The sequence below is a fragment of the Neophocaena asiaeorientalis genome, unplaced genomic scaffold (assembly GCF_003031525.2).
Source record: "Neophocaena asiaeorientalis asiaeorientalis breed wild unplaced genomic scaffold, Neophocaena_asiaeorientalis_V1.1 scaffold630, whole genome shotgun sequence".
Lineage (NCBI taxonomy): Eukaryota > Metazoa > Chordata > Mammalia > Artiodactyla > Phocoenidae > Neophocaena > Neophocaena asiaeorientalis.
In genome coordinates, this window is record NW_020171813.1 from 223,374 (window position 1) to 236,710 (window position 13,337).

General features: G+C 41.0%; 1 protein-coding gene across 1 annotated transcript in view; it reads right to left on the bottom strand.

Annotated features, from left to right (window-relative positions):
• The window catches only part of CPNE4 (copine 4), a 407,444-nt gene that overhangs the window by 18,297 nt on the left and 375,810 nt on the right, over positions 1-13,337 (bottom strand). The window contains exon 10 of the mRNA XM_024734696.1: positions 5,463-5,596. Coding sequence (XP_024590464.1) covers positions 5,463-5,596 — 134 coding nt within the window. The remainder of the gene's footprint in view (positions 1-5,462; positions 5,597-13,337) is intronic.

Consider the following 13,337-nt stretch of genomic DNA (forward strand, 5'->3'; position numbering starts at 1 on the left):
CCACATTGCTGAAGGCAGTATTTCTTACTATTGGAATAAAATAGTATAAAATACTATCTAAGAGCCCAGGGTCTTCAGTGGCAGTGAGCTTGACGTCTTGAACTTCTTAGGGAAAGAACTTGATCAGATGACCTGCAGATGGAAGATGCATTTTTACCCTCCCTGGTAAGGAAAAGTGGGCTAAAGCAAGAGATTAATAAAAGAAAAGACAAATGACTGTGTCCATAAGGAAATGGAGATGAACTCAGAGCAAAATAGCATTTCAGAACAACTAGACATTTAATGAAGGCTGTTCTCTAAAGCAGTGGTCTTAAAGCTAGGGTACATGGACATGCAAAGCCCTTCGAGGGATATGAGAGCATGGCTTCTTTGTTTTTAAGGGAAATCAGTATTCAGTTCCTCTACCTCTCCATGTATTCTTTACTGAAATTCATCTTCTGGGAACATCTCTGATGGAAATACCTGCTCCTCATTCACACCTCCCCTCTCCCAATTAACCTCTGCTCACCCACTAGGAATCTCAGCCACCATGGTGAGTTGCTCCAGAGTGTAAAAGCTCCACAGCAGAAAATAAAGAGATACTTCCTGATGTGAATGACTCACTAGCAAACAAATCCTTTTGTAAGTCAGATAGTTTTGCTGATTTTTGCTTTAAAAAAATTGTAGGAAGTGCTGATGTCAAGTGCTAGATCATTAAAAATACCTTTTGATGATAGATATGTAATTTTTTGATATAAAACTTAGAATTGAAAGAATTACATAATACTCGTAGGCAAACTCTTTCCATTACCACGGACTTATAAAAACAAGCTTTCTTAGTATTAACATTGATAAAAACAAAAAATTGGATTAGAATTGATGCTAGATTTTCCCATTCTGGTCATAGGTAGCAGTCATCCACAGATATGTAAGCTAATTGGGAAAATAATCTACTATCTGTTTCACTAAGATTTTTTCATTTCTATTTTTTATAGGCAATAATCAGGTGTTGAACTTTCACAAATATTTATGATCAATTACACACTAATAAGGATTATAATAAGAACTAAACCAGAAGATATTTTTAAATACTTTGAATCTTTTCATTACAGTAAATTTTAGAGATTGGAAACTTAAAAATTTATATTCATATTTTAGTTAAAGACATGTGTGATACAGTGATCAATAAAGGAATTTCAAACCAAATTTTTAAAGATACATTGGAATGAAGTTCTATGGGGGAAGGGAATGTAAATATGAGCTCATGAAAAAGAAGAAACAAAATTCTCAGCTCAAACTGATGAAATTGTTTGCGCATTGTTTAAATGGACGATGGTAGGTATCAAATAGCTATGGCATTTAGATTCTGCTGGATGCATTTGCAAGAGTTAGGTAAGAGTTTTATTTTTAAATGTCCATATTTACATTACACTAGAATTTTCATTCTTTGTCACTATTTAAACTCTTGATGGAAAATGTTAGATTTCAATGCAAAAGTGTGTGAGGGCTATATGTTTTAACACTCTTTTTACGAGTATGTGAGCCAAAAATTTTTAAAGGTCATTAGTCCAAAATGACTTTTAAGTCTGACACTATAGTCCTTTTCCCTTTTGTGTAAGAGTATTAAAGAAAATAGCCTCTATCACTTATCAAGTATGTACAAAAGGCAAAACTTTTGTATCTAATCCTTACAACCACTCTGCAGGGGAAGTTAGATAAATCTTTCATTTGCAGTCAAGGAAACAAGGCCCAGTATAACATCAGGAGAATAAAGAGAGCCGAGCTGGGATCTGAACCCAGGCCCCCCTGTCACCAGGACCCTGTTGACTCTGCCCTTCATAGGAGGTTGGTCTGGTCTAATGATTCAGAATAATGTGCTAATAACAACAAATAACAGAATTAGCAGAACTCACCACCCCCAGGAGGCCCTCCTCGACTGTCAATCTCTCTTCTCACAAAGGATAGAGTTAATCCTTCCTTCCTCATGCGTCCCCATCCTTACATAGGCCATGTAGGGCTGTGATTCATTTATGTGCCTTTCTCTCCCATGAGACTGTGACCGACTTGAGGGGAAACCATGCTTATTAATCTCTCTGTGCCTTTACAGCACTGTGTGAGGGGCCTGGCACCCAGTAGGTCCTCAGCTGCTCCATCTCACCTATCTCTCCCAATTTAACTCTGGGTCTCAATCCTGGATGCCCATTGGAATTAAAAATCCTGATCCTCAGGTTGTGTACCAGACTAATTAAATCAGGGTGTCTGGGGTTAGGGCCCAGGTACCAGCTTGTTTTAAGGCTTCCTGAGTGGTTCCAATGTGGAGCCAAGGTTGAGAACAATGGATTGGTGTTGGCAGAGTGGAAAAGGTAGCGCTGTGATGTGACCCTGCCTTCCGACTTCTAACCCAACCTTCTGCGCTCAAACATGCCTGTGTCAGTTCTAACCTTGCCTCTGCACTGCTCTGAGCACACCTCAGAGGAGACGCCTGCCTCAGTGGTTTCCAGTACCCCTGCCTTATTCTGGGGTTGGGCAAGCCTATTAAACGTCAGTCTGTATTTGCGAGCAATGTACCGTATTTATACTCTCTTGGTAGCAGCTAGACCAGCCTTTCTATGAAGGACATGGCAGGTGGTCAGAGACTCACATCTCTGCTGAGCCCAAGGAATGGATACCATCTTGGACTTGAGCAGCCTAAAGAGACCAGGTTGTTCGTAGGAGCTGGGGAAGGGCTACAACCAACCCAGAACAGATGAGCTCGTTTGTGAGCGCACGCTCTTGGGGAGCTGGAGGGGAGACAGGGCAGGGGTCTCTCTCTCAGAGGTGCATAGAAAATGGGCTGGCAGGGCTGCATTCCAGGCTCAGGACCTGAGTCTGGTCTCCCCTCAAGGCCACCCTGAGAACTCCGAGCTTCACGCTTCTCTCAAGCTGTTCAGCTTCACGGATCAGCTCATCATGACCCATCAACAGTGACTGTACAAGGGAGGAAGAAAACCCTTGGCTGTCAGAGGCTGGGAGGAATTTCCAAGCCTCTTGGGGATTAAAAAACCTCCGTGTCGCTGCAGGAGGGGGAACGGCGCCTTCTGTCAGTTTTTATTGAAGTGTTTCTTTTTGAGCAACAACCTCACTGACTTTGATGCAAGAATAAATTAATTCCAAAACCCCAACTTGAAACGTCCTGACTTCCTGTCTATTGTCTTTCCACCCACACAGAGGAGAAGCGGTGGAACCTTGTCAGTTTTCAAGAAGCCATTAGTGTGCCCATTTCAATGTTGAGGTGCCTTTTTTATATGAAAAATATAAAAGCTCCACTGAGCTGAAGAAACCTGTTTTTCTTGGCCAATTGGGGCTGACAACTTTGGTATTTTATTTTTTAATTTTTAAAAGAATCATTTGTGATGATTCTTCATGTAACCCCAAAAGTGTCATCTCTTACTTTTAGAATGAATCTGTATTTTTGAGGGAATACAAAATCCTCCCCAGGCTTTGTCTGGCTCACGTTATAAAGGGATAACAGCTCTAAAAGATGTGCAGGTCCCTCTGACTGTTGTATCTGCATCTTTCATGCAAGGTAATCAGGAAACAGAAGTTCTTCAGCTTGTCCAGTAAATCTGCTGCAGAACTGCAGCAAGGACTCTGGGTGTCAGCATCTTAATTTCTGGCCAGCTCACCAAATCTCCTCTTTGGAATTCATTATTACACTGCCTTGTGCCTTGCAGAGTCAGTCAGAGTCAACTTTATTACTAAGCAGCTATTGTGTTGTATTAAGTGCTTTTACCTACTTTATCTCTTTTATGAGAATTTCAACATTTAAAAGTTATTAAGAATCCAGAAGATGTTTCCTCTCTTCCTTCTTCTCTCACATGGACACACTTTTGTGTGTGTGTGTGTGTGTGTGTGTGTGTGTGAGTGTATGTGAGAGTGAGAGAGAGAGAAAGGAGAGAATTACTGTTTTGTTGTTCTGGGGATGTTTGGAGAAGTTTCTGACAGTGAGGATGCAATATGTCCATCTTTTCCCTCCTTGGTAGAAGTCTCCATATGACACGAGCCTCTCTAAGAACCTCCCCGAATTGGGGCCTAAAGAAATCAGAGCTGAGATTCAAGTTGTCTTCACAGACAATATTTCAAGGTTAAGTACAAGTATCATTTCAACAAGGTAATTAAAAATGTTATTATTGCCCTCTGTTCCAAATGTGGAAAAGAGGAAGTGTTAGCAGGGGCCTTGTGTTTAGAGCTGTCTGATTTGACTGTACCTGTTCATTCATCCCCAACTGGCCACACACCCATCTGAGTTATTGGTGATGAACAGTATGAATCCAGAGACTCACCAGTGGGAAGTCCACTGCTGGAAGCTTTCCTATTACCTGTCCTTTTGGTTTCTCTGCACTTTCTGGTCACTAGGTTGTGTCACTCCCTGTGGTGCCTGTGTATCAGGTTATCATGGTTTATAACCAATTATGAGACTAGAAAGAACAGAAATCAGGCTATTCCATGAAATCTCCCTGAAACCGGAGGACAGAGTCACCTTCTTTATTTTTCTGGTTTAATAGGTCAATTAGTTGCTGCTCATTACTAACTAGCCCTATATTACAATCATACCAGGCTGTCAAGTGAGATTTACCCATATTTATATTTACACTGGTTCTACTTCAAAGAGCCTTCTTGATCAAACATGTGAACAACTTCACCTCAATCTGGAAATTACATTCAGTTCAGTGTAATTTATGTAAATCACTTCTTACAGGGAATTCTCTTGGTGGGCAAGGTCAATATTCATTATCAAGTAAAAATAAATGTAATACTGATCTGATCTCAAAATCGTGTTTTCTATACAGACTTACAAACACATACACACATTGTAGTGGGCACACACACACCTTCTGTTAAAGTTACCAACAGCTTTTGAGGTCCATGAAACCCCACTATTACGAGCTTACACTGTGGAATGAGCTGGATCTGGGTGTGGAGCAGAGCACAGATCATTTCACCTCCCTGCACAGTTTTCCTCTTCTGTTAAACAACACCCATGACAGAATGTTTAATGTGAGGATCAGATAGAATAGTGTCTAATAAACCAGTGCTTCTCAAACTCCAAAGTGCACATGAATCATCTGGGAATCTTGTCACAATGCAGATGCTGATTCAAATTCTCAAGTGGGACTTGATGAAGTTCCTAGGTGACGTTATGCTGTTGGTCCATGCACCAAACTTTGAGTAGCAAGGCACATACTGAAACTACAAAAGGGAAACCAGAATCGCTATCCAGTGGTCCTGCCAGCCAAGTAAGAGAAGAAAGCTAAGAAAGGATTGTTTTGGTGGTCAGTGTAGGCTTGGCATGAACTCAGTTTCTCTAGGTGTGGAGAGGATAACACATTTGGGACAAAGCTTTATTCTGTCCTCTCATGAGCCTCAGCATAACTTCATTTCCATTCTTTGGCCCAGGGTCAGGCAAGGGCCACAGGAACCCACAGAGATGGGGAGTCTCATACCTGTCATAGTCTTGGCAAATCTCTCCCACAGCTACCAAGGCCTTCAGGTACTCATTGGGCTGGTAGGGGTGGATGTAGTGCAGGGAACAGCTGTTCCTGGGGTCCCCATTCGAAGCCGTGAAATCTATAGCTACCTGGAAGAGAAGATAGGCAAATGGGTGGATTTGATTTAAAATGAACATATTTCACAGGAATTACGATTAGCCCTGAGAGAGACACAGCCGGTGTGTGTGTGTGTGTGTGGGGAAGCAGTATGTTACACACCTGCCAATAAGCAGAGTTAGAGAAGAAATTCATCAGCTTTAATAACTAGTTATTCAAATAATGGAGAGGATGTGGAGAAAAGGGAACCCTCTTGCACTGTTGGTGGGAATGTAAATTGGTGCAGCCAGTATGGAAAACAGTATGGAGGTTCCTCAAAAAACTCAAAATTGAATTACCATATGACCTAGCAGTCCCACTCCTGGACATATATCCAGACAAACTCTATTCTAAAAAGATACATGCACCCCTATGTTCATAGCAGCACTATTCACCATAGCCAAGACGTGGAAACAACCTAAATGTCCATCCACAGATGAATGGATATAGAAGATGTGGTACATATATACAATGGAATACTATTCAGCCATAAAAATGAATGAAATAATGCCATTTGCAGCAACATGGATGGACCTGGAGATTATCATACTAAGTGAAGTAAGTCAGAAAGAGAAAAACAAATACCATAGGATATCACTTACATGTGGAATCTAAAATATGACACAAATGAACTTATCTATGAAACAGACTCACAGACATAGAGAACAGACCTGTGGTTGCCAAGGGTGAAGGGGTGTCGGGGAGGGATGGAGTGGGAGTTTGGGTTTAGCAGATGTAAACTATTATATATAGGATGGATCAACAACAAGGTCCTACTGTATAGCACAGGGAACTATATTTAATATCTTGTGATAAGTCATAATGGAAAAGAATATATAAAAATAATGTATATATATATGTATAACTGAGTCACTTTGCTGTACAGCAGAAATTAACACAACATTGTGAATTAACTATACTTCAGTAAAAAAAACTAGTTATTAATTTGGTTGAGGCCATTTCTATAGTCTTCAACCTCCCTCTCCCCTATGCCCTCTTTTCTCCTTGTCCAAAACAGAACTTGAGATTGACGTCCAGGTTAGAAAACCCAGCATCTGATCCACGACATCACCAGGCAGCAAGGGTAAGGGTGGAATATTGTAATTCACTAAGAAGAGTTCTTAGTGCTCTCCGGGGAGGACGATTCCATCTCTGAGACCTAGCTAAACTCTCTCAAAACTAAATTCTGTGTTAAAGATGTGGTCTGTATAACAAAGCCACTGCTATTTTCATGAGTGACCAGTTGCAGAGAGAGATGCTGAAGTGGTTATAATAAAATTTCTGCCAGAAGCAGCTCTGTGTAAGGCTCATTCATGTAAAAACCCACCCACAACAGAGAAGACGCCTGAAGTCTACAGCATTGTCAGTGGCAAGTAGAGAAGAGAAACCTCTGTCTGGCCACCTAGTGGGCATTATCTTTGAACTTAAGTTTTTTCTGACCCCCCTACATCATCATCATCTAAATAAAAGTTGACTCACAGGACAATTTTTTTTTTTTTAATTTTGGCTGTGTTGGGTCTTCGTTGCAGTGCGCGGGCTTCTCTCTAGTTGTGGCGTGTGGGCTCCAGAGCTCATGAGCTAGTAGTTGTGGTGCGCAGGCTTGGTTGCCCCGAAGCATGTGGGATCTTAGTTCCCCATCAGGGATGGAACCTGTATCCCCTGCATTGGAAGGTGGATTCTTAACCACTGGACAACCAGGGAAGTCCCACACAGGACACTTCTTAACAACAACAACAACAACAAAATTCTTTAACCTGGGGGTGGTGCTAAAATGGGAAGGTGTATTTCTTCTGATTTCTAATATCATCACCAATTCAATGAAAGTTAACCTAGCAAACACCTCTCCAAAGAAATGCTTAATCTTGGAGGTGGAGAGTGGGGAGAGAGGGATTAAAATGAAAGGAGTTGTAGGGAAAGAAAGGAATGTTCATGGTGCATCCAGCTCAACAGAATCCATTCACTGGCTGACTGATGATAGAAAGGCTCTATTTTCTCTTATGATCTTGTGAATGACAAATGCTATTTGCATAACATTTGACAAAATTCCATTATAACAAACCACTGGAATATCTCATTGGATTTAAGGTGGGATGCTAGTTCTGGAAGGACAGAGGAAAGGGGCTATGTGCTCTATGTCTGCTTCTGAAAGACCAGACTCAGTAACATTGATGGAAAAAAATGTCACCTCATCTTATATTGTAAGACTGCAATCAAATCAAAGTAACTGGAAGAGAAAAAGCATCGACTAACAGTAATTCACTAACAACCTCTCTTTTGTTCCTTTGTAAAGTTATTCTTTCATCACTGAATTTTCCCCTTTTCTTCCTCACCCCTCCACAGGACTATGTTGAAAATAAAATTAAGCAGGATTCAAATTCTATTTTCAGAACCTCCAGATGTTTTCAATAAGGGAGTACAAACTGATAAAACGCTAATATAATACTAAGTGTTTCAAAAAAGGTCATATGAGTATTCCCCCAATGCTTAGATGCCCTTACTTTGGACAAAAAAGGGAAGAAGGGAGGGGTAACCTCTGTTGAAACCCTACTATGTGTCAGACACCTGCACTGGCAGCTTTACAGGCATTGTGTTATTTCATTCTCATAAAAACTCTGGGAGGTAGAGATTATTATTCCTTTTTATTGATGAATCTGATGCTCAAAGGTGATGAAGGTCACAAAGTCATAGGGGATGGAGCTGGGTTTAAACCCAAGTCTATATGGTTCCAAAGACTCTGCTCCTTCATCATATCATTATATACCCAAGAGAATGAGTAAGTCTGTGACTGGGATGTCCAGACAGCTCATGGGCATGTTTTATTCTTATGAAGGATGAGGAGATTTGGCCTGGAGGTAGGGATATTAACCAGGAGGCAACTACAGTAATTTAAGAGAGAAGAAATACCTTGAATGAACAACACTTTATGACCAAAGCAACTGCAAAAGGTAGGAAAACAGCAACTAAAATGTGTGTATATGTGTGTGTGTGCACGTGTGTGTGTATGAAGAACAGTGGGAGTTAATTTCTTCTGTACAGCAAAGTGACTCAGTTATACATATATATTTTTTTTCATATATTTTCCATTATGGTTTGTCACAGGATATTGAAAATATAGTTCTCTGTGTTATACAGTAGGACCTTGTTATTTATCCATTCTATATATAATAATAGTTTGCCTCTGCTAATCCCAGACTCCCATTCCTCCCCTCCCTTACCCCCCTAGCTATGTCTGTGAGTGTTTTTGTTTTGCAGATATGTTGATTTGTATTGTATTTTAGATCCCACATATAAGTGATATCATACAGTATAATCAAGTATACTTCAATAAAATAAAAAAAAACAGAATGGATAAACAACAAGGTCCTACTGTAGAGCACAGGGAACTATATTCAATATCCTATGATAAACCATAATGGAAAAAATTGTGAAAAAGGAAGTATGTATATGTATAACTGAATCACTTTGTTATGCAGCAAAAATGAATACAACATTGCAAATCAACTACACTTCACTAAAAACATTAAAAGAAAAAAAATTTTTTAAAGAAAACAAAACTGAAACAGTGGGAGAATGGGTTACTGAGGATGACTGGGGGTGACCTAAAAGGACCAGTGAAATCCAGTATCTTCTGAGATAGATTTCATCCTGAAGGTGAAAGCCAAGCCACTGAAGAAAAGAGAGGAAGACAACATGAACTGTGGTGAAAAGCTAGTTGAGGTGGCAGGAGTGGTGCTGGGGAGCCTACATGCACTTTGTGAACGAGAAGGAGGTGTAAAGCATTCCAGGTCTCACCCATGGGGCCCCAACCAGACAGAGGTCCAGATACATGCAGACAATCCCTGGAAAACTTTTCCAAGGAGGACACTCAAGAGGTACCTGAGAGACCGTGTTTGGAGAAATCAAACATCTCAGGGACTCTTGGATGTACTAAGCTCCAACACACACCCACCATTCTCTGCCTTTTTGTTCTGATGAGACACACTTAAGAGATCATGGCACCTCACATGTGTACATAGTGTTTAGAAGGTAAAAATAGTGCTGGGAAGGCTAGAAGTAAAGCCACCTCTTTCTATTCCACTGAGGAAAGCACTTTAGAGCTGTAGAAAATTCTAGAGGATGCAAGGATGTTATTATGGAGACAACCTTGATTCTGCTCTGATTTATTAATATCATTGCAAGTATTGCAAATCACTGGCAGGTCTGATATTTTATTATTAATAATGAGTACCTGTGGCTCCCCTCACTTGTGTTTATGATTCCCCTCTTCATGGAGCATCCCAATCTACCAGTGTTTCTTAACACTGCAACTGGCAACCTGTACCATGTGTTGATTACCTGATTGTCAAGGGTATCCTGTGATGACAAAAAATATGCTGGTATCTTGATGTAAAACCAGAGAATGAAATCAGATAATATAAAGAACAGAGGGAAAAACCTCCATAAAGAAAAATGGCAACTCAAGCAACATAATTGAACATCTTATCTTCCCAGACATAGGCAAGATACTCCAAGCATTCAGGCACCAAGTGGCAGCATCTGAGCCCAGGTGTATCACCTGGATGAGTACCTGTGGTATGGGGAGAAGTGGATGTAACATCTGGATGAGCTTAACAGATTTTGGCAACAATCTATACTAAAATTTTTAAAAAATCATAGGGCTGGGATTAGGGTAAAGTAAGAGAGGTGACTCAGGAAGGCACTCATCTGAGCTGACCCTACACTTGCCTGATCCGAGAGTGATGCCTCCTTAAATTTTGCATCCTAGGTGCCTCTCTTTCTTCACTCTGGTCCCAGTGCTGGTATATCTTTTCATTTCTATCAACTCTTCATCCTCAGGCTTGGAATAATTCCCTTACGCTTAACAAACCAGGGTGGGGCAGAGATGGTGGTGAGAAGAGGATTGTGATTGAAGATATTAAGCATAGAAAACAAATAGGATTCGGTGACTGATTGTGAAGTTGGATGCCAGTTAGGGAAAGGGAGCGGCCAGATCTCCTTGGGGATGGAGGAGATTATGTAGTGGGACAACCTGAAGTTCAAGGTTAGAAGGCGGTATTGTGCTGCCTGTTCCTGGTGGTCCTGTAGGGACATACAGACATGCGCAATGGAAACTGCTTTTTTTCTGCAGGCAGGCCTCTAGGGTTTCCACTCTTCCCATGGGGATGGCCCCCATGTTTGTGACAACCCCAGAGGCTATTCTAGCTCAGAAGATGCTGATGTAACTTTGGGGAAGGGTGTGAACTTAAAAATTACCTGATGAAAAAGGAAATAAACCAATGACCTTTATCACCTACTACTTTCTGTAATTCCCACTGCTCATAAAAATATTTTATCATTTGACTAGACAGTAAATGGACAGTCTCAGGTACAAGGCAGCTAAAAGATTTTTTTTCTTTCCTGGCAACTGATGGTTTCTGGTCTCCTTGATGAGGCTGGAGATAAAATCTCTGTCTTCAGGAGGTGGCCTTCTACCAAGAATTCTCTGCGCTCTTTAAGTTAGCATGAGTGCAAAGAGAACAGAGAGAAAGGTTAGGTTTATTTTAAAAAGCAACAGGGAGGCTGTGAAAGATGGGATTAAGTTGAGAAATAAAAGCAAGAAAATGACCGAAAAATGCCAGTTTGCGGAGGAGGCTCCCGGCTCCTGGCTTCCTTAATGTGGCGGGCTTGCAGAGCTGCCGTTTTCATCTTCTGCTATGAAGCATTCAGGAAAGCCTGCAGTTCCGATGTGCTCTCCCATCTTCCCAGCGGGCAGCCCAGGAACAGGCCTCCTTTGTTTCCCCTTCTGCCCAGGAGGTCTCGCTCTTCATTAAGCAGAGCCATGAGCAGTTTTGCAAAACTTTGTAAAGTAAGAAAGCAAAATGCTTGCTTCCTCCATGCTGCCAAGTCCCCAGATGCTAAAGATGAGTATCCTTCCTCGGACATTTTTAGCTTCTTACCTGAAACGAGCCCAGGCCTCATATCCCTTCCCTGCCGGTGAAAAAATGCGCCCTTTGAGAACCTCCCAGATGTTTTCTGGGGAAAGCTGCTGTGAACCCATCTCTGGTTAGCTGCCCAATCTCTCTGCAACCTTTGTGATATCACCTGCTATAGGGCAGCTTTTTTTGTTTGTTTGTTTTTTAGATTTGTATACAATTTGGACCTATAGGTGGAGATACTCTTTAGTCTGGACTATTTCTTAAATGATAGGTTTAATTATTGTGCTTTTCTGTTTCCTCAAAACCCTATAGCAGGCAAAGAAATAAGAACCTAGTCCAGATGGGAAAAACCCCAGAGGTCGCTTGGTTCATTTCCTGGAAAGTGCAAAGCACTCTCTTCTTCATCCCAGGACTCATCCTCATTTCTCAGGGTTCTATACCAGAATCCGTCAGTGTTTAGTCTGGGATATAAAATCAGGATTTAAAACTTAAACTGAGACACAGCTTGGGCATAGGATGTCTCAAGTGTGTTAGGGTCAGAAAAGATGACATGAGAGGACCTTTAAGAGGTGCTCTTTTCTTAGGCTTCAAGGTTAATCTGGGAGAAGCCACATTCAGCTTATTATATTATATCATATTATATTATTAAAATGTAGACTATACAATCAGAGATAAAGGAAAGCAATACCCTCTTTAATTTTTTTAAAAAGTTATTTATTTATTTTTGGCTGTGTTTAGTCTTTGTTGCTGCGCGTGGGCTTTCTCTAGTTGCCGCGAGCAGGGGCTACTCTTCCTTGTGGTGCGCGGGCTTCTCATTGCGGTGGCCTCTCTTGCTGCAGAACACGGGCTCCAGGCATGCGGGCTTCAGCAGTTGTGGCACGCGGGCTTCAGCAGTTGTGGCACCCAGGCTCAGCAGCTGTGACTTGCGGGCTCTAGAGTGTAGACTCAGTAGTTGTGGCGCACGGGCCCAGTTGCTCCGCGGCATGTGGGATCTTCCCGGACCGGGGCTTGAACCCACATCCGCTGCATTGGCAGGCGGACTCTCAATCACTGCGCCACCAGGGAAGCCCCTACCCTCTTTAATTAAAAAAAAATTACAATAATAAAAAGAGCCAACTGAATATAATAAGAAAAAAAATGACCACTCAGGATTCTACTAGTCTGGTAAGTCATATTTTTTCTTTTTAGTTATATACAATATATGTATCCAAAATATTTTTAAAATTTATATATAAAACATACAATATAATTATATATAAACATTTAACATAGTTGTAATCATAGGGTAGCTTTGCTTTATGTTCTTTTTTTCTTCACTTAACACTATGACATAAACATATTCTTATGTTATTACCAATCATTATAATTACCACTTAAAATGGCTTTAGCATAGTCCACCTAAATGAGAAACTGCGATTTATATAGCTATTACCTTATTGTTGGACATTTGTGTTGCTTACAACCTGTTTCTGTGAAAATTCATTTTACAATGAACATTTTTTTGCATCTGGAAAGGCAATAACTTTCAAAAGAAACATTGAATTCTTCTATCATTTTCTCTTCAAATATCTTATGGAGTCGGCCTCATCTATGTTGTCTGTAGCTGTGTATTTTGTATATGAAAGTCTGGTATCTGGTTTTCCTTTTAGCTGCTGTGCCACGTGCCAAACACATGGAACCCAATCTCTCTCCCTCAAGTCTCTGCTTCACCTCTGCTCAGGTCCTCCAAGACCACAACACGACTGTTGCTCCGGAGTCCTTACGACTCAAAGATTCACACAAGGAACAAAGGTTGTCCTCAGGGGTGCCCTTGAAATCC